The sequence below is a fragment of the Chelonoidis abingdonii genome, chromosome 11 (assembly GCF_003597395.2).
Source record: "Chelonoidis abingdonii isolate Lonesome George chromosome 11, CheloAbing_2.0, whole genome shotgun sequence".
In the NCBI taxonomy this organism is placed as follows: Eukaryota; Metazoa; Chordata; order Testudines; family Testudinidae; genus Chelonoidis; species Chelonoidis abingdonii.
Genome location: NC_133779.1, coordinates 26,904,623 through 26,925,478, shown reverse-complemented (window position 1 = coordinate 26,925,478; position 20,856 = coordinate 26,904,623). Strand labels below are relative to the sequence as shown.

Genomic DNA, 20,856 nt, shown 5'->3' with positions numbered 1-20,856 from the left:
TTGGAGGACAAGATCGCAGCTCTGCCCCCCCTCCTCCGTATCACAGGAGGACTTCAGGACCCATCAGGAACTGTTAAAGCGAGTAGCATCCACTGTCCGCCTCCAATCTGAGGAGATGGAGGGACCCTCGGACTCGCTGTTCAATGTACTCTTGTCCTCGGCACCGGGCAGAGTGGCCCTCCCGCTCCATGAAGGGGTAGCCAACATCTCTAATGCCCTCTGGCAAACACCAGCCTCTCTTGCCTTGATATTGAAATGGGCAGAGTGCAAATACTTTGTGCCCACGAAGGGGCATGAATATCTCTATACCCACCTGGCCCCCACCTCCCTAGTGGTAGAGTCTGTGAACCACAGGCAAAGACAAGGCCAACCAGGTCCCACACTGAAAAATGAAGACTCCAAAAGGCTGGACTCGTTTGGCAGGAAGCTTTATTCGTCCAACAGCTTCCAGCTCAGGGTGGTCAACCACTAGGCCCTCCTCAGTCATTATGAGTTTAACTTGTGGGGATCACTGTCGAAATTCTAACCCTCCCTTCCGGAGTGTGAAAGGAAGGATTTTAAAGTGCTGGTGGAGAAGAGTGCCGCTGCTGCAAAAACTGCTCTGCAGGCGGCGGCGGATGCAGCTGACATGGCTGCTGTGTCCATGTGCAGGGCATCGTGGCTACTGCTGTTGCTGTCTGGGCTCTCTGCAGAGGCGCAGCCTGTGATGCAGGATCTTCCCTTTGACGGCAAGGACCTGTTTGCGGAACAAACAGACATGAGGCTCCATGGCATGAAGAACTCACGTACCACCCTTCAAACCCTTGGGCTCTATGTTCCGCCCAAGGAAAAGGCCAAGTCGCAAGCCTCCATTCCTGTGCCTCAGCCTAGATATGAGCCTGCCTATAAAAGGTCCAAAACTCAGACAAGGCGACCTCAAAGGCAGTCTCGCTCTGCCCCGCAGTCTGGGCCCTCCAGGGGCAAGCAGCAGGGCAAGAAGCGGTTTTGATTGGCTGTGGGAGGGTACCCCAGTGACTTCCGAAAAGACCCTCCCACCAATGGAGTTGGGTTTCAGCAACCAGTTGTCTGCATTCCTTATAGAATGGTCCTGAATAACATCGGACCGATGGGTCCTCATCACCATTTCCTAGGGTTATATGCTACAGTTTATCTCACCCCTGGCTTCCTTCCCCGTTCCCTCGGTCGACAGGGGGGACCCGTCGCATCTACCCCTGCTGCGGCAGGAAGTGAGTTGGCCCCTCAGCTTGGGAGCTGTGGAGGAGGTTCCATGGGAATTCCATGGGAAAGGGTTCTACTCTCATTACTTCCTGATTCCCAAGGTGAAAGGGGGACTCAGGCCCATCCTGGATCTGCAAAGCCTTAGTCGATTCATGGCAGAATGCCGGTTCCGCATGGTCTCCCTGGCATGTATCATACCCTCCCTGGACCCTGATGGTTGGTATGTGACCCTGGACCTCCAGAACGCTTACTTCCATATCCACATATTTGAGGGGCACAGACACTTCCTTCATTTCCTAGTGGGGCAGGACCACTACCAGTCTGCGGTCCTTCCCTTTGGCCTGTCCACTGCACCCAGGGTATTCACAAAGTGTATGGCAGTAGTGGCGGTCTACCACACACGTTGAGGGGAACAAATATTCCCCTACCTCGACGACTGGCTGCTCAAGGGCAGGTTCAGATCCATGTTGACCTGTTCTTGGCCACGTGTGTCAAACAGGGTCTTCTAGTAAATGAGGCCAAGTTGACATTGGTCCCAGTGCAGCACATAGAATTCATAGGCACTTTCCTGGATGCCTCCAAGGCCACAGCCTCCCTTCCAAGGGACAGGTTCCTGACCCCGAAGGGGCTTATAGCCTTGCTCACAGAGTTTCCTGTTACCACAACCAGGGCATTCTTACAGTTCCTGGGCCACATAGTGGCGTGCACATATGTGGTCTGCCACACCAGGCTTCGGATGAGGCGCCTCCAACTCTGGTTGGCCTCAGAGTTCTCCCAGGGCCGGGACAAACTAGACAAGGTCCCCGTGGTACTGGCATGGGTGATCACCACGCTTCAGTGGTAGTCCTGCCTGGACTATATGCTCCAGGGAATTCCCGTCCGGGACCCCACCCCATCATTAGACCTAGTATCTGATGCGTCAGACCTGGGCTGGGGAGCCCACTTAAGGAACTCTCAGACCCAAGGGATGTGGTTGGCTGAGGAACTGTCCCTTCACATAAACGTCAGGGAGCTCAGGGCGATACGATTAGCATGCGTGGCGTTCAGCTCGCAGCTGTGCAGTAAGGTGGTCAGAGTACTCACAGACAACACCGCCATGATGTTTTACATTGGCCCTCTGCCTGGAAGCCCTCAACCTCTGGGAGTTTTGTATAGCCCACGACAGCTCCCTGAAGGCCTTCCACCTGCTGGGCATCAACAACACACAGGCCGATTGCCTGAGCAGGGTTTTCTCCTCCCAACTCAAGTGGTTGCTTCATTCGGAGGTCACTCACCAGCTCTTCTGAGTGTGGGGCTCTACCCAAGTAGACTTGTTTGCGACCAGGCAGAACCACCATTGCCACAGGTTCTGTTCAGGGGAGGAATGGGGAAGAATGTGATCTCCAACACCTTCCTCCTGTCATGGTCGGGCCAACTTTTTTACGCTTTTCCCCTGTTTCCCGTCATTGCCAAGGTCCTGGAGAAAGTAAAAACGGACAAAACATGTGTCTTCCTAATCGCTCCAGCTTGGTCCTGGCAGCATTGGTACGGGACCCTCTTAGGCTTATTCGTGGCCCCTACCCAGCTGTTGCCACTCTGCCAGGCCCTCCTGTCCCAGGGCCAGGGCCGCCTCCTCCACCTCAGTCTGGATACTCTCCATCTGAGAGCCTGGCTGATCAATGGCTAAATGCGTAGGAGAGAAAGTGTTCGGAGTGGGTCAGGTGTGTCGTCCTCGAAAGTAGGAAGCCATCCACGCGCCGGACCTACCTGGCAAAATGGTCCGGGCTTTCCAGGTGGGTGGGCAAGCGGGATGTTTCCTTGAGTACCTTCTTTCCCATAGAACTCAAGGCCTGGCCCCTTCCTCTGTCAGGGTGTACCTGGCAGCTATTTCGGTGTTCCATCCGCTGGTCCAGGGCTGCTTGGTTTTCTCCCATGCCATCACTGGGCGTTTCCTCAAAGGGCTAGACTGGTCCTTCCCTTATGCTAGAACGCCTGTCCCTCAGTGGGATCTAAACTTGGTGCTGTCCCACCTCACGGGGACCCCGTTCGAACCCCTGGCCACATGCTCGTGTTCCCACCTTTCCTGGAAGGTAGCCTTACTTGTGGCCATCACGTCAGGGTCTTGGAGCTTAGGGTCCTGACCTGCGACCCCCCCTTTTACAGTCTTTCACAAAGATAAGGTTCAGCTCTGCCCGCACCCTGCATTCCTTCCCAAGGTGGTCTCTGCCTTTCACATAAACCAGGATATCTTCTACCTGTCCTCTGCCCTAAGCCGCACGCTTCTAACGAGGAGCACCACCTCCATACTCTCGATGTGCGCAGGGCGCTTGCCTTTTATCTGGAGCGGACTAAGCCGTTCCGTAGATCTTCGCAACTCTTTGTTGCCTTGGCAGAACGCATGAAGGGCCAACCGATCTCCACCCAGAGACTGTGTCAGTGGATCACATCGTGCATCTGGACATGCAACGACCTACCAGGGGGTTCTTGCACCACCTATTGTAAGGGCTCACTCGACAAGGGCTCAGGCCATGTCGGCTGCCTTTCTGGCCTATGTCCCTATCCAGGACATCTGTAGGGCCGCTACCTGGTCCTCAGTACACATGTTCACATTGCACTATGCGATCGTCTCCCACGCCAGGAATGACACTGTTTTTGGTAGGGCTGTGCTCCAGCCAGGGGATCCATAAACTCCTAGCCACCTCCATCACACATAGCTTGTAATCACTTACTGTAGAATACACATGAGCAAGCACTCGAAGAAGACAAGACAGTTACCTGTTCTGTAACTGGGTGTTCCTCGAGATGTGTTGCTCATGTCTATCCACATCCCACCTTCCTTCCCCACTGTCAGAGTTGATCTGGCAAGAAGTAACTGAGGGTGGGGGGGAGCACGTGGCTTCTCTTATAGCGCAGTAGTGGCGCCAGTCCAGGGCTTGCAACAGCGCTCCCCCTACAGGTACTGCTGAGGGAAAAACTTCTGTCCCCGATGTACATGGCGAGCATGCACACCTACTGTGGAATAGATGTGAGCAACACATCTTGAAGAAAGCCAGTTACGGAACAGGTAACTGTCCTTTTTCAAGATGAGACTGGATAGTCATCTGTCTTGGATGGTTTAGACACAACCAATCCTGCATCTTGGCAGGGGGTTAGACTAGATGACCCTTGCAGTCTCTTCTAACCTTGTGATTCTATTATCCTTTTTAGGAGTTGGATTAGGACTTATTGACTAAACCAATTGTAAATGCACGCGTTGTAAAGCAATGTCAAAAATGCTGGAAGTCCCTGGTTTCTCTTGATTATTTGTGCCATTATGACCATCAGAATATCTATACTTGGTCAGGCAAATGGTCCACCTAGCTCAGTATCCTGTCTGGTGCCAGATGCTTCAGAGGGAATGAACAGAACAGGGCAATTATTGAGTGTTCCATCCCAATATCCAGTCCAGCTTTTGTCAGTCAGAGGTTTAGGGACACCCAGAACACAGAGTTGCATCCCTGGCCATCTTATCTGAGTCGTCGATGGACCTATCCTCCATGAACTTACCTAAATTATTTTTTGAACCCAGTTACACTTTTGACCCTCACAACATGCATTAGCAGTATGTTCTACAGGTTGACAGTGTGTTGTGTAAAGAAGTGCTTCCTTACGTTTGTTATAAACCTGCTGCTTATTAATTTCATTGGGTGACTCCTGGTTCTTGTGTTATGTGAAGGTTGGTTGATTAACTCGTGAAGGGTAAATAATGCCTAATCCCTATCCATTTTCTTCGACACCACTCAATATTATAATAGACCTTTATCATTTCCTCCTCCTTTAGTACTCCCCCTCTTCTAAGATGGACTGCCCTTATGTCACTTATTATATCTCTCCTCGGTCTGGAAGCTCGTTCCTTACCCTTAAATCTCTTTATTTTTGCCAATACGCTATACTCTTTTGATCAAAATTCTAGTTGCTATGTTTTGAGATTGGGGTTGTCTCAAGAACGTCAATGAAGTATTCAAGGGTGTGGGTGCCTACGATGGATTTTTATTTATTGTTAGGGTTATTATATTTTTCTGTCCTTATACTCTCTCCTAAATGTTTTTATTTTAAATTTCTTTTTTGCTTTTGTAACTGCTGGTGCACTGATTGAGTAAGATGTATGGTTTCCAGAAGACAGCTTATCCACAGTTGACTATCAAAGATCGTGTATACAAGCATTTGAGTGGAAACAATGAGGTGTTAGATCCCATCATGTTGGATGAATTGTGATTAGTTGGGATATCGATGTTCCAACACTCGCATTACTTTGGCATTTTTATCCAACCAGCACTGAGTTTTCATCAGCCAATTGTGTTGCCATTAGGTCAGTCCAGTTTAATTGGAGACCCTTTTTGTGTAACTCTTTGCATGTTCTAGAGTTTGATTGTAGCATAGTTTTTTAAGTCATTTTGTTATATCTGCAAACTTTTCGCCATCTCATGTTTTGTCGCCTATTTCGCCGAAGCATCATTTTAATTGGACATAAGTGAAAGCACTTCTACTGGATCCTAGTTACACGTCCGTAGGTGGGATTCCACTATTTGACCTCTCGTCCGGTTTGTGTGAAAAATGCCGACTGTTTATTTCCTCACATGCTTTGTTATTTTCCTAAGAAGGACTTCCTCTTACTAGACCCTCAGGACTGGAAGGAGAACCTGGAGAGGGTCATCGAGTGCCAGTCTCCCACTGCCTTCTTATCCATGATTGCTCATTAAGTGCTTTGTGGTGAGCGGACGTTTGTAAAAGGCTTTCTCTGGAATAATTCTAAGGTGGCCATGTTTATCTAGTTGAAGCGTCTGGTCTAACTAATAGGGGAGGGGCTCGACTCTTTTGATACGCAACTTCAGGCTATGTGAATAGCGAGTGCTGAAGTTGAAAGTATCTTAGATCAAGTTTACGTAGACCGTTTCCCTCACGGTCGTGGGCTATCGACGTAGGCCGCAGCGCTTCCCCCTGTCGATCTCCGCTCCGGACCAGCTGTTCGTCGTTGGTGGAGTTCCGGCGAGATTTGACAGAGGAGTGCATCCCGGAGGAGATCGATGTTATCATTATGTTTTCTAGCTGAACGGCGCAATATATGGAATCCCGAGAAATCGATTGCTACCGTACGCCGATATGGCTGAGGTAGTTGAAGACGTACCCTTTTCCACGTGATAATTGAGACGTACCCTTTCCACATGTTTGACCCCCTCAATGAATTCTAAAGATTGGCAAGGCATGATTTCCCTGTACAAAAGCCAGGCTGACAGTTCCTCAACATACTGTGTTCATTTATATGTCTGATAATTCTGTTCTTTACTATAGTTTCAATAATTTGCCTGGCACTGAAGTTAGGCACACTAGCCTGTAATTGACAGGATTGCCTTTACACCAATTTTTTTAAAAAAAGGCTCTAACATTAGCTAGTTGTCTGGGACAGAGGCTCATTTAAGCAATAGGTTACATACCACAGTTAGTAGTTTTGCAGCTTTGTATTTTAGTTCCTTCAGAACTCTTAGGTTCATACTACCTGGTCCTGCTGACTTACTGTTGCAGGTTTTTTTCCCCAAAATCTCCTCTGTTGACGCCTCAGTCTGGGACAGTTCCTCAGATTTGTTAGCTAAAAAGAATGGCTTAGGTGTGGAACTCTTTCTCATACTATGCAGTGAAGACTGATGTAAAGAATTCATTTAGCTTCTCCCCAATGTTCTTGTTGTCTTTGAGTGCTCCTTTAGCACCTCAATCATCAAATGACCCCACTGATAGTTTGGCAGGCTTCCTGCTTCTGGTGTACTTAAAAAATAAACTTTTTTTTTAAGCTCTTTTTTTTTTTTTGTCTTTTGCTAGCCATTCATCAAATTGTTGTTTTGTGGCCTACCTAGTTATACTTTTATACTAGACTTGCCAGAGTTTGTTCCTTTTTAATATCCTCAGTAGGATCTGACTTCCAATTTTTAAAGATGTCTTTTTGTCCCTATCTCCCTCTTTAACTCTGCTAGTGATTGTCGTCTTTTTTTCTTAATTTGGAGTATACATATAGCTTGAACCTCTGTTACAGTGTTTTAAAAAAGTTTCTGTGCAGCTGGCATGCATTTCACTCTTGTGACTTTTAATTTTCATGTGACTAGCCTCTTCATTTTTAGTTGTCCTTTGTGAAGTTAAATGCGACTGTAGTGGGCTTCTTTGGTATTTTCCCCCTACAAGGATATGAACTTTAATTACATTATGATCACTATTACCAAGCAGATCAGCTGTATGCACTTCTTGGACCAGATTCTGTGTACTGCTTTGTGACTAAATCAAGAATTTCCTCTCCTTTTGTGGGTTCCAAGCCTAGTCGATCCAAGAGGCAGTCATGGAATTGCATAGTCCTCTTTCATCCTCTCAATGAGAAAACAGGTTATTTTCAACATGATTGATATCAACTTGCAACCATTACTTTGGTCATGTTATCTTGTGATAGCATGGTTCATAGAATTAAATATGACTATCAGAAGGCTGATAAATATGGAACTGTGTATATTCAGAAATAATTACCTAGCATTCTTTCCTGAAATTTAAAGAATAAAGAGTTCTCAGATTTTACTTAAGGACAGCTATGAAGTAGATAATATCTAGTCATTGTCAGTAGTGCAGGCTTTTTTTTTTAAAGTGTATTGATTTTTATTAAATGTAAAGGATACTTGCCCTTGGAAGCTAAGATTTTGTCACGAGTGGTTTTTAGTAAAATTCAGGGGCAGCTCATGGGCAATAAAGAAAAAGTCACAGAAGCCGTGACCAATCTGTGACAAGGTGGGGATCTGCAGGTCCCCACGCTGCCTGCAGTGGGGCAGGAGCTCTGGGGTCCCCCACCTGGGTTGTGTATTGGAGCTCCAGAGTCCCCCCGCAGTCCATGGCTGGGAGTAGTGAGGTACTCCTGCCTGCCTGCAGGTCCAGGGGTCCCCGCTGCCTGCAGGGGCCAGGAGTTCTGGGGGCCCCCACAGCAGCTGGCAGCTGTAGGGTATCCCCACTACCTGTGGCAGCTTGGAGCTCTGGGGACTGCAAGCGGCAGCAGGGGTATCCCGCAGTTCCTGGCCCCCATGTGCGGCTGTGGATCCTGCAGCTCCCAAGCCCCGCAGGCTGAAGTCACAGAGGTTGCTGGAAGTCATGGATTCTGTGACTTCTATGACCTCCGTGACTGAATCTTAGCCTTAATCACGGTTTCTTATACTGGTTTCAGTTTTGATCCACTGCCAGTGAAGACAACTGTGTAGCGCTGGATCTTGTAAAATTGTTTGAACACGTAAAAAAAACTAATTTTGCTTTCTGTTGAATGGTCTGTTTATTCATATTTAAGGAATTTGTGCCCTAGTGGTTTAGAATAAACTCCCAAGGAGTTGACACACTTATTGTGAAGTTAGAATTTTTTCGGTTTAAACAACAAAAACTTATTTTAATTTCCTGAGCCAGTCAGACACGCAAACATTCATCAGTTGTGGGCTTTCAAAATATAGAAATGCTAGAATTGCTTTAGTTAACATTTTCATAGCTTATATCAGGTACTGTAACACTTGGGAATGTACTTTCAGATACAGCTAGTTACAAAAGATATACAAAAAATAATGTTTCCGTTCATCTTAATTACTGCACATTTGTGTTTTTTGTTTACATCCTGTTAAGTTGGAGTCTGTCTGATGTCCAGTATGTTTGAACGTAATTTACTCTGTTTTTACAGTTTGAATACCAACCTATGATAGCAGAAAGTCTCCAAACCAACAATTAAGGCATATGGGATTATCTAGAGAGTGGGGTATTTTTTTCTATCAATCTGTGATATAAAATCTTAATTTTTCTTGTGATTGCAGAGGTCAGCAGATGCATCAAGCCCAGAAGATGGAGAAGGTAAGGAAGGAAGTGTTTTAGTTATTTTAGATTGCTAGTTGCTGTCTAATTAGAATTTTGTCTGTTTTATCTCTTAAATCCTTTATCTCTACAGAATCTGACCGTGAGGATGGGAGTTACTGTCCTCCTGTAAAACGTGAAAGAACTTCATCTTTAACACAGTTCCCTCCTTCACAGACAGGTAAAGGGTTTTCTAATTCTTTTACAGCAAGAAAATAAGGGAGAAGATGTACTTCCTTGGTTTCTATCTAATTCTCCAGTCCTTCCATCATCTTCCATGCTGTGGGCAGACTACTAACATGGAGGGCGAGCAGATCCTCTTTCCTTTATATTGTGTTGCTTTTTCCTTTGCCTTCCCTCATGAACCTAAGTCTCATCCATGTCACTGCCACAACTGAAGCAAGACAGTGAGGAATGTGGGCTTAAATCCGTAAACAAAGCAGGGATATTAAACAACTTTCTTTACTCATAGATTCATAGATTAAGACCAGGAAAGATTTTTGTGATCATCTAGTCTGACCTTTTGCATAACACAGACCATAAAATTTCACTCAGTAATTCCTGCATCAAACCGATAACTTCTGGTTCAGCTAGACAGAATCGTTTAGAAAGACATGCAATTTTGATTCGAAGAAAGTGCATCTTATTTCTAGTCTAAATTTGTCTAGCTTAAGCTTCCAACCATTGGATCTTGTTATATCTTTGTTAGATACAATACAAACTATATCTATTGAAACCTTTTCTATTGTTCATAGACTTATCAAGCCAACCCATAACTAGTCTTAGATAAAATAAATAGTGACCTTTTTTAGTTTCTCACTGTAAAGCAAGTTTCCAGGCCTTGGATCATTATTTCTGTCACTGTGGATAACACTGTCACTCAGACCTGTAATTGGGGCATCATCTTTGACTCAACCCTGTCTCTCAAGCCACACTTCCAGGCAGTGTCCGAGTCTTGCTGCTTCTACCTAGCTAAAGTTTCCAAGATTCAGCCTTTTCTTTCTGTCCAGACCGTCAAGGTTCTTGGTCAGGCATTTTCATCTGCCTTGACTTACTAATCTTTTTTCTGGCCATGAAACCAGCCACATCATTCTATTCAAGTCTATTCAAAATGCTGCTGCTGGGTTCACCTTCCTGGTACATCACCTCCCTCTGTGCCTCTCCACCTCCACCACTGCTTCAAACAGAATCCTTGCTTTTTAAGACTCTTCACCATTTAGTCCCACCCTTTCCTTCAGATCTATTCACTTGTCAAGCTGTTGACTTTGCCATCACTGGCATGATGAAGGTGATCTTCATCACTTGCCTGTCTACTGCTCCCTCCAGCGTCTACCAACTCTCTTACACTGTTTCCATACATGGGGTGTGTGTGTGTGTGGGAGAAACGAGTACACTCCCCAACACAAATGGTGAAGCTGCCTAATTTTCCCTCAAGTTGCTCCTTAACCTATCTACTTCTGTGATGCTTCCAAATCACTGCCAGCTAGCATTGACTAAGCAATAGATGAGCTGAGACTTCAGGTTTTTTGCTAATTTCTGGTTCTTGTTACTCCACCCAGTTTGTATTCTCCACTGTCATGTCCTGTCTGACATCAAGCCTGTAAGTTCTTTATTTTCCGTCTGTACAGTACTTGAATGATGGGGCTCTGATCCTTGATTGGGGTTCCTAGGTTTTGCTGTAGTACAGATAATTAACAATCATGTTCTAGGTTCCCTGAAAGCCTTGGTAATAGCTGGTTAGTTTCATACAGCGTAAGGCTAGAAGGGACCATTAGACAACCTAGTCTGGCCTTCTCTAGATCATAGCTCATTAAAATTCACGCAGTTGCTCCTCTTCTTAGCCCTAAAACTTTATTTAGTCTAAAATATCCAGGACTCAGATTAAATAGTGAAGAGAACAAGAGAGACCAAGGTTTTCACCAATGCTTGAGGTCCCTGCAATGGCCAGATGATGATGTCCAGATGATCCTAGCAGGTGAACTATGCCTCATGTTTCGGAGGAAGCTGAAACCCTCCAGGGTCCCTGCCAGTCTGAACTGAGAGCAAATTTTTTTCCCAACCTCAAATCTGGGCATTAGTACGGCCCTGAGCATGGCACGCCAGCTATTCTTCTAAGAAAGAGGAAAGTGTGAACATAAGCATATAAGAGTGGCAGTACTGGGTCAGACCAAAGGTCCATCCAGCCCAGTATCCTGTCTATTGACAGTGGCCAAAGCCAGGTGCCCCAGAGGGAGTGAACCTAACAGGTAGTAATCAAGTGATCTCTCTCCTGCCATCCATCACCACCCTCTGACAAACAGAGGCTAGGGACACCATTCCTTACCCATCCTGGCTAATAGCCATTAATGAACTTAACCTCCATGAATTTATCCAGTTCTCTTTAAACTCTGTTATAGTCTAGCCTTCACAACCTCCTCAGGCAAGGAGTTCCCACAAGTTGACTGTGCACTGTGTGAAGAAGAACTTCCTTTTATTTATTTTAAACCTGTTGCCTATTAATTTGTTTGGCCCTAGTTTCTTATATTATGGGAACAAGTTAAATAACTTTCCTTATTCACTTTCTCCACACAACTCAAGATTTATGTACTTCTCTATCCCCCTTAGTCTCCTCTTTTCCAGGCTGAAAGTCCTAGCCTCTTTAATCTTTTCTCATATGGGACTTGTTCCAACCCCGTAATCATTTTAGTTTCCTTTCTTGATCCTTTTTCTAGTGCCGGTATACTCTTTTTTGAGATGTGTTCTCATCTGTACGTGGTATTCAAGATTGGGCGTACCATCGATTTATAAAAGGGCAATAAGATACTTCCGTCTTACTCTCTATCCCTTTTAATGATTCTAACATGCTGTTTGCTTTTTTGACTGCCGCTTCACAGTGTGTGGATGGCTTCATAGAAAAATCCACAATGACTCCCAAGATCTTTTCCTGAGTAGTTGTAGCTAAATTAGCTCCATCATATTGTATGTATAGTTGGATTATTTTTCCAGTGTGCATTACTTGGCATTTATCCACATTAAATTTCATTGCCAGTGTTTTCACTCACGTTTTTTCTTTTTTTTTTATTTTTTAAAGTCTTTTTTTTTTTTCTCATTTTTTTCTTTTTTTTTCTTTTTTTTTTTTTTTTTATCTTTTTTTTATATAGATTTTTTTTTGTTTTTTGATTTATCTTTTTCTTTTTCTTTTTACTTTGAGCTCTTTTTTTTGTTATTTTTTTTTTTTTTTTTTTACTTTTTATTGTATTTTTTTTTTTTTTTTTTAGTTGAGATCTTTTTGAAGTTCTCACAGTCTGCTTTGGTCTTAACTACTTGAGAGTTTAGTATCATCTGCAAGCTTTGCATCTCTCTGTTTACCCCTTTCTCCAGATCATTTATGAATAAGTTGAATAGGATTGGTCCTAGGACTGACCTTGGGGAACTCCACTTATACCCCTCTCCATTGAAATTTACCCTTGTTCCCTGTCTTTTAACCATTCTCAATCCATGAAAGGATCTTCCCTCTTATCTCATGCAACTTAATTTATGTAAGAGCCTTTGATGAGAGACCGTGTCAAAGGTTTCTGGAAATCTAAGTCGCTATGTTCACTGGATCCCCCTTGTCCACATGTTTGTTGACCCCTCAAAGAACTCTTTATAGATTAGTAAGACATGATTTCCCTTTACAGAAACCATGTTGACTTTTGCCCAACAATTTATGTTCTTCTATGTGTCTGATAATTTTATTCTTTACTATTGTTTTCAACTAATTTGCTGTACTGATGTTAGACTTACCAGTCTGTAATTGCTGGGATACCACTAGAGCCCTTGTAAATATTGACGTATATATTAACTACTTCCAGTCATGGGTGCGAAGCCAATTTAAAGGACAAGTTACAAACCATAGTTAGTAGTTCTGCAATTTCACATTGAGTTTTTAAAAGCATGAAAGCACTGATCACATCCCTCAATATCTCCTCTGAAGTTGTGGACAGTCTCTAATGTTTCAGCAAGAAATGTGTATGTGTGGGAGTGGGGACAGAAGACTATTCTGCTGACCTCAGATTTGAGCCCCTGTGAGGCAAGAATAGGTTAAATCTTTCTGTGCTTTGGTCTGAGCACCTTTCTGCTGATAACCTTCATCACAGTGCCGTTAAATGATACATTTGAGGATGAAGCTTGGCACTAGACCCATAGTCACTGGCATGGAGACACAATAGTCTCTGTGGCACATGGAGCTCAATCACAAAGAGTCATCACTGGTCAGTCTGCAACATGTCAAATTTATAATGCGTTCACTCTAGATGATTCACCCAGGGTGGCTAGTAATGAAGTGACACTGCTTGGAGGCATTGCCTCATGAGTTCGTCATTTATCTGAAATCCTACTAATGGAGTAACAGCAACTCACCCCCCCCCCCCAGTTTGTTTAGGGAGAACCTATGCCCTGAGAGACATTTTGATATTTAGCCTTTGTAGGATTTCTTATTCATATGGTGGGGATTCTAACCTGGCCCTTGCAGTTGCCCTTTAAGGTAGCGACTGTTCTTAACGTTTTCATTATTTTGGGAATGTCAGCCACTTGGCTAGTTCATTCTCCCCTTTCCAAAGATTAGGGCTTTGGAGCAGAGCCTGGAGCAGTGGAGCTACAAGTTTTTGCCTGGAGCGGAGCCAGAGCACAGCTCCAAAACTCTGTCAAAGATACTCCAGAATAAACTAGGATATCAGCTTTATCAGCATTGTGACTGGCACCTAACTGGAGGTGTCAGTGTCTGCTATTGTTAGTTGTTGGAGGGTAGTAATTTCTTGGCTTTCACTGACTGAATGTGTTCACATTTCTCTATCGGAAGGATTGACTAAGATCTGTCTTTTGAGAGGTGTCAGAATATCATTCTGCATCACAAGATCCAGCTGGTCTTTAGTCATGCAACTGTATCACACATGGCTCAGCAAGATGAGATACACGTGATCCCAAGCACTACAAGTTTGGCAGACACTGATTGTTTTACTCGTTGAGCATCAGTTTTAACTGTACTCAGAGTACATGATCAGGCGACAGCAAATGTTTTTTGTATGACATTGTCAGTGGTGAATTCAGATACCCTATATTGTAGTAATCAGAATAATGACATTAGGACTTTCCTGCCTGGCGCTGACCAGTATCACATCTTCTCCAAGACTGGACGTCCAGATCCCACAAGTCATGAGAAATTACAGATTATACCTGGGATGGAGAGCTCTAACAGAGGAGGTTCTTGTCCCAGAGTACTTGCTGCTTATTTGCACAATGGGCATTTTATTAGTACTTTGAAGATAGGGAGTGTCCTGAATTCCTCAAAGATGGAGTTAATTTGAATGGCTTGCCAGATCACCAGTACTACTTATTGCTAGCGTTCAGAGAAGTCTGGAGAAGCCAACTTTGATATGTTTGCCATCAGTGCTCTTCACAATAAAAACTCTCTAACAGAATCAGAGGTTGCGAGGTCTCCATGTTTCAGCAATCCCAGGTTGACCCAGATATGATGATATGATATGATTCCAGCAGCCCCATGCTAATCCTGATAGGGGTTTAGACTCAACCTGGCCTTTACCAAGATTAATCTCTCAGCCGGGGTCTTGCATTCCATCCCAGTCAAGTAGCCTGCTGCCAGGTAACAGGGTCCAAGACTTGAAACACCCCATGCCTGGTGAGGTAGGGTGAAAAGGTTTAGTTGATTATAGCAATGGTTTGTGAATCTGCTTTAAGCCTCTGTTATCTAGTGAGCCTGGGATTTGTTGCATGGGCAGTTATTTTCTGGGAAATATTGATTTTAGCCTTCACAAGAGGCAAGCATTAGGTCTTCATAATTGGACCAACCTGGTGCCAAATATTTTCTAAGATAAGATGGGGTATTTAAATTTCATAAATACTTCCTGTAAGCATTGTCTACATGGGAAAAGTTACCAGTATAACCATACCATTATAATTCTAGCAATGTAGCTGTGCTGATATAGCATAACCCCCTGTGTGGACACACTTTTTTGAGATGTGGAGTGCTTTTATTTGGTTTAGCTTTGTCTCTTTGGAAGTAGTTTAAGCTAAGTTTCGACTCTTTGTAAGACAATTGACTGTTATATTATCAAAAAATTTGTCCTTTGAGTAGTTGTCCCTATGGGTGCTCCCCTCCAGCTGTGTGTGCACACCCGTGTGCTTTCGATCAGATGTTTTTGGTTGCAGTGTCCAGGTGGTCCTTCCCTGTGCTGCAATGAAAGAGTATATATGGGAGTATGGACATATGCAACCACTCCAGTTCCTTCCTAATGTGTGTGGCTAGAGATGGAGTGTTGTTTGTTAGCTTTGAGTTCATCTAGCTTGCTTGTCTTTATTTTTTATTCTATTTTATTGTATTAATTCCCTGCACAAGTTGGGTGCTTTTGGGTGGTTCCCCCATTTTGTTTTTGAAGTTGGGGCCTGCTTTCACCCCTCTGAGACCTTGGCATCTCTTTGTCTGTGGCCTTTTTTAGGGGAGTGGGTAGGGTGAGTTTGCCCAAAACTCCAGGCTTCAAACTCTGCCAGACCTTTAAGTCTTTTTCCCTCAGTGACGGACATTCCAGCTGCCTCTGCTGTCTCAGATTGTCTCGCATTCCATCTGAGTGCAAGGTCTGCACTGGCTTTAAGAGCAGATCTAGGAAGCTGAAAGAAGACAGGCTTAAGTTACTCCTTATGAAACATTCTGTGAGATCTGCCACTGCCTCAGGGCCCAAGTACTCCATTCTCACTCCTCACACCTGATAAATTGGCCTCAGACAATTTGGGTGCCCCATCAACTTCTGTGGTTCCAGCTTCAATAAGCAGAGACTTGTGGGCAGTTTCAGAGACCCTAAAACAACCCGCCACCCCAAGGTTTTCCAGGAGAGAGCCTAAGAAGAGGGAGAAGTTGCCCCAGAAGTTGGATAGCAAGGAGACCTAGTGTCCTGGTATGCATATTACCGAGGCTCCTATCCCCTCTGGTGCTGACCTCTCCTCCATACCAGCAAAAAAGTTCTCCAGTATTTCACTCACCCAGTAAGCAGCCCAGCTTAGCACTGATGCTGGTTTTCCAGACACAGAAACTCCTTGAAGAAGCCAGCTTCATCTGTGACCCTGACCCCCACTTCTATGGGCCATGCACATAAGGAACATACAGATTGCCCAGCTTTACCATCCCCAGTATCTTCAGCTGCATTTTAACTAGCCACTCAGTGCCCTGCTTTGCCAGTGCTGACTAGATTCCTTGTGCAAGCGAGCTTTCAAGTGTCTGAAGAACCTGACTGCCCTCTGCTCACAGGTACCAAGAGGGATCTTCTGCTGATACAGTCTCACACTCTGATGACATGGCTACTGGGAACTATACCTCTAGCCTCTTGCCCCACACTTGCACATTACAGAAACTGGATAATCCCTTCTGGGACTTGGAGATCTCTGTCCAAGATTCCACTACCTTTCCACTTGACATCCTTTTCCCCGCCCCTCCTGAGATGGCTGTGTCAGGTTAAGACATCTCTCAGGATCAGGATAATGAAGGCACGGAGTGGTGGTCAGGTTGGGTTCCAGGAGATGATGGGAATGGCAGCCAAGGTGGTGAAGCTCCTTCCATCCTCTTCTGACACAGACGCAGTACCCAGCTTTCCCTCCCCACTCCCCGCCAAGGTTTTCTTTTTGAGGACCCTGAAAGGGAACTCTCATTAATTTGTTCACAAATTAGGCCTGATTTCCAACCAGATTTTGGTTCATTGATTATCCTGGGAACAAGTGACTACTGAAAAAGATTTGGGGGTCATGGTAGGTAATCAGATGAACAGGAGCTCCCAGTCCAACACTGATGGCCAATAGTACATGCAATCCCTTGGAACGCAAATGGGAATCTCAAGCCAAAGAAGTAAAGAGGTTAGTATTTAACCCTCCGTATTTCCTTGGTGCACACGCTGCATGGAATACGCTACAGCTTCATGGCTGTCCAACAATTATAGAAAGGGATGTTGATATGAAATTGAGAGGTCAAGATGAGCCACAAGAAGATTAAAGAATTGAAAAACATGCCACAGTAATAGACTCAGGAACTCAATCTTAGTTTGTGCTTAACAAGATGAGAAGATCTTGAAATTAAGTCAATGCTATCTAACTTATATTATACGGAGAAACTTATGATATGGGGCATCGTTGACCACAACAGAGAGGGTCCTAACAAGAGCCAATGGCTGGAAAGTGAAGCTTACAAAAATTCAGAAACTGAAATAAAGGTGTACATTTAAACAGCGACGTAATTCAACCACTGAACAATTTTACACAAAAGGGTGTGGTGGATTCTCCATCACACCGTGAATTTATGGTCAAGATTGAAGTTTGATTACACATCCTCTAATTCAAATACAAAAATACTAATGGAAGTTCTCTGGCCAGTGTTCTGGGAGTCGATTTGATGATCGCGGACACTCGACTTCCGGTCGCATCTAACATGAAATACAACATGTGCATTCAACTGGAAAAGATGTAAAAAGCAAGCACTAAAAGTTAGGAAATACCAAAGCTGGCACAGAAGAGAATATCTACTTAAAAGACAACCAACATACAGGACTGCCTCTGCAGTATCCCACTAGACTAGGATTGGAAATTATGTATATGCTTAATATTTCTAACAAATGTTTGAATCAACAACTTTTGAAAAAGTCTAGTGTAGAACAAGACAGTGATAATTAACATGTGCTAACTGGTTCCAGTTAAAGCCTGAAAAAGCTTAAGGCCTTGGCTACACTGGAGAGTGCAGCGCTGGTGGTGGGTTACAGCGCTGGCAACTTACTCACCATCACACTGCAAGGCACCATACAAGCCTGCATCTCCCTGGACGCAGCGCTGGCTGTACTCACTGCTCGTTCTGGCGTATAAGGAAATTTGCAGCGCTGGTGATGGACAAGCGCTGCTGCAAGTGTGGCCCACCGAAAAGCGCTGTAAATGGCCTCCGAGGCATTCAGAAGGCATCCCCAGAAATGCCCTGTCAGCTCCACTCTCATCATTCACACCTCCTAACTGCCCTGGCCTCAGGTGACTCACCCCAAATGAAACCCCGGGAATTTAAAAAATCCCCTTCCTGTTTGCTAGCCAGGTGCTGAACTGCAATCAATAGTGAAATCTTTACCAGGTGACCATGCCCCACGGCCACGAGCCCCCAGCAATGGAAGCAATGGCAAAGTTGCTGGACCTCATCAGTGTTTGGGGTGAAGGATACCTGTGCAGTACACAGCTGCACCACAGCTGTAGGAATACGAATACCATAATGGGCAGATCTCAGGCCATTGCTGGAAAGGGCCATGACCGGGACAACAGTGCAGTGCAGGGGAGGTTAAAAGTGAAGGATGCTGATGGAGTGCCTATTAGCAAAGCTGCAAGGGAAACTGCCGCTCAGGTGGCTACCACCCACGACCGTGAGCCGTATTTACAAGGAAGCGGAACGCAGTATTGGGACACTATCAGAGCGGACGAGGCGAAGGTGGGGGAAGCGGAAGGGGGGGGAGAAATCGAGAGTGAAGGGTACTAGGGGGGAGGAGACACCCTCGGAGTCCAGGAGGCAATGCAGCCAGGAGTTCTTCTCAAGCCAGAGGAAGGCAGCCAGTCGCAGCAAGCTGAAACTTGTTTGTGAAAGGACAAGCAAGAGGAGCGGTTTCCGGTAAGCAGCTTTATTCGGGATTGGAATATGTTTGGAAAGAGGAGGGGGGTTACGGCTGGGCATGCATGCCTAGATGTGGAACAGCCCACTGATGTGAGTCTATCAGCGAGTTGCGGTAATTCGCCTCGTAATCTCTATCAAAAGTTTCAGCCAGAGCGGGGCAATGCCGCCCTTGCGCAAGTTGTAGGGAGAGCCAACTGTGGCCTGTCCGCCAGCAGGCTAACGCGTACCACATCACTGTGCGAGAGGGGTAAGGGGACCATTGCTGGCACACAAGGCAAGCTGAATAGGGCCAGGGCAGAATCCGCATGCTGTAGAAAACCCTCCCAAGCTCTCAGGTGACGACCGCAGCACGAGATAGCTCTAAGATTAACTCCTGTGGAAAATGTTGGGGAAGAAACATGTCAGTGTAGATCCGCCCTGCAGCAGTTTGCTATTCCTCAATGCACAACCCCTGCCAATACCTGAAAACAAATCAAGTCCCCCTTACTCACAAAATTTCCTGCCTCCTGTGGTTAGTGTGCTCTGTTTGGTATGGAAAAGATGCTTAAAGTGAAGACTGTAAAACTCCTTCATGTGTGGGAATAACTGATCTGGGTGAAGATTAAAAATCGAACGCAGCCTGTGTTAACTGTTTCCATTTTTGTCTTTCGAACAGTGTACTGACATACTGGACTGCCCGTATCATCCAATATGGCCAGAGGCTTACAAAACATCAGAAAGAAAGCCCGCGAAAAAGCAAAGACGACAAATGCTGAAGCAGTTATGGATCAGTTCTGCCAGAGAGAAGTAAAACTGCAGGATTGGAGAGAAAGCGCAGCAGCTAAGAAGGAGCACAAGCATGCTGATAAAGCCATCCTGCGCGCCAAACCGGACATACCAGTCACTCGCGTAAGTCATGCAGGCAGCACTAACCGTCCGCCCACTCTGCCCGTCCCAAAGACCTTGCCCTTGTGACCCAATGTCAGCTCCAAGACCCCTTCCAACAGCATCCAGTGTTCTTATCACCAACCATACTAGCCCCAAACACCTGTAACGTTCCCCAACCAGCCTCATGAGTAACATACGACCCTACCTCTCTGCACCACCCCATCACCCATGCAGATAATTCATCCTGAAGTGCAGCAGTCATTGCACAGCATCTTCAGACAGGACATATTCAAACGCTGTGATTGGTACCAGTATTCACGTCACCCCGACCCCTAATTCCAACCTGCCCTTTTTAAGTTCCCAAAATGTGTGTGTCTCAAAGAAAGTATTTCTTTTCAATAAAATAGAATTCTAGGCTTGAAAACAGTCTTTATTATAATGAGAAAGGAAAGATACGTAGCCCAGGAAAGAAACAGGCATCGCAAATCATTTAGGAAAAGCAGATTCCTACTAACATTGTAACCACTGCACATTTCAAATCCCGTGCAAGGCACCAAAACATTATGTTGGTTTCAAACCATAAATTTCTCCTAAAAGGCATCCCTAATCCATTGCAGCCCTGTGCTGGACCTGTCTAGTCGCCCCTGCTCCTCTGGCTGTGGCAAAATATCAGACTCCAAGCGTGAAACCCGGAGGTCCATATCCTGACTGAATGTTTCACCCTTCCCTTCACAATATTATGGAGGGTACAGCACATGGATATAACCGCTGATGCTGCTTTCCCCCAAGTCTAGCTCCCATACAAGATCTCCAGTGACCCATTTAAAACGCCAAAGCACTACTCCACAGTCATCTGCCAACCGGCTCAGACCTGTAGTTGAAACCGTCCATTGCTCCTATCAAGCTACCCATAAACGGTTTTCATGAAAAAGGCACAACGGGAAGTTGGGTCCTCAAAGGATCACAATGGGCATTTCAACGTCCCTTTACTGTGATCTTGCGGTCTGGAAAAAAAGTCCGGCCTAGCAGCTTCCTGAACATGGCCCACTGTCCAAAGATAGCGTGCATAAGCACCTTCCAGGCAAGCCTGTGTTAATAGTCACAAGAAACGACCACTAGTGATCCACAAGCAACTGACGAACCACAGAAAAATACCCCTTCCGATAAAGTACTCAGATGCTAGGTGGGGTGGTGATCAGAAATAGGAATATGCGATCCCATCCATCCTCGCCTCACAGTAGGAAACCCATTTGTGC

General features: G+C 45.3%; 1 protein-coding gene and 1 long non-coding RNA gene across 10 annotated transcripts in view; one reads left to right on the top strand and one right to left on the bottom strand.

Moving 5' to 3' along the window:
- Positions 1–20,856, top strand: part of RANBP3 (RAN binding protein 3) — a 245,503-nt gene that overhangs the window by 81,370 nt on the left and 143,277 nt on the right. For all 9 annotated transcript variants that reach the window (XM_032773816.2, XM_032773846.2, XM_032773837.2 and 6 more), the window contains 2 exons: positions 9,045–9,081; positions 9,176–9,262. In XM_032773816.2, coding sequence (XP_032629707.1) covers positions 9,045–9,081; positions 9,176–9,262 — 124 coding nt within the window. The remainder of the gene's footprint in view (positions 1–9,044; positions 9,082–9,175; positions 9,263–20,856) is intronic.
- The window catches only part of LOC142047451 (uncharacterized), a 390,762-nt gene that overhangs the window by 286,585 nt on the left and 83,321 nt on the right, over positions 1–20,856 (bottom strand). The window lies entirely within an intron of this gene.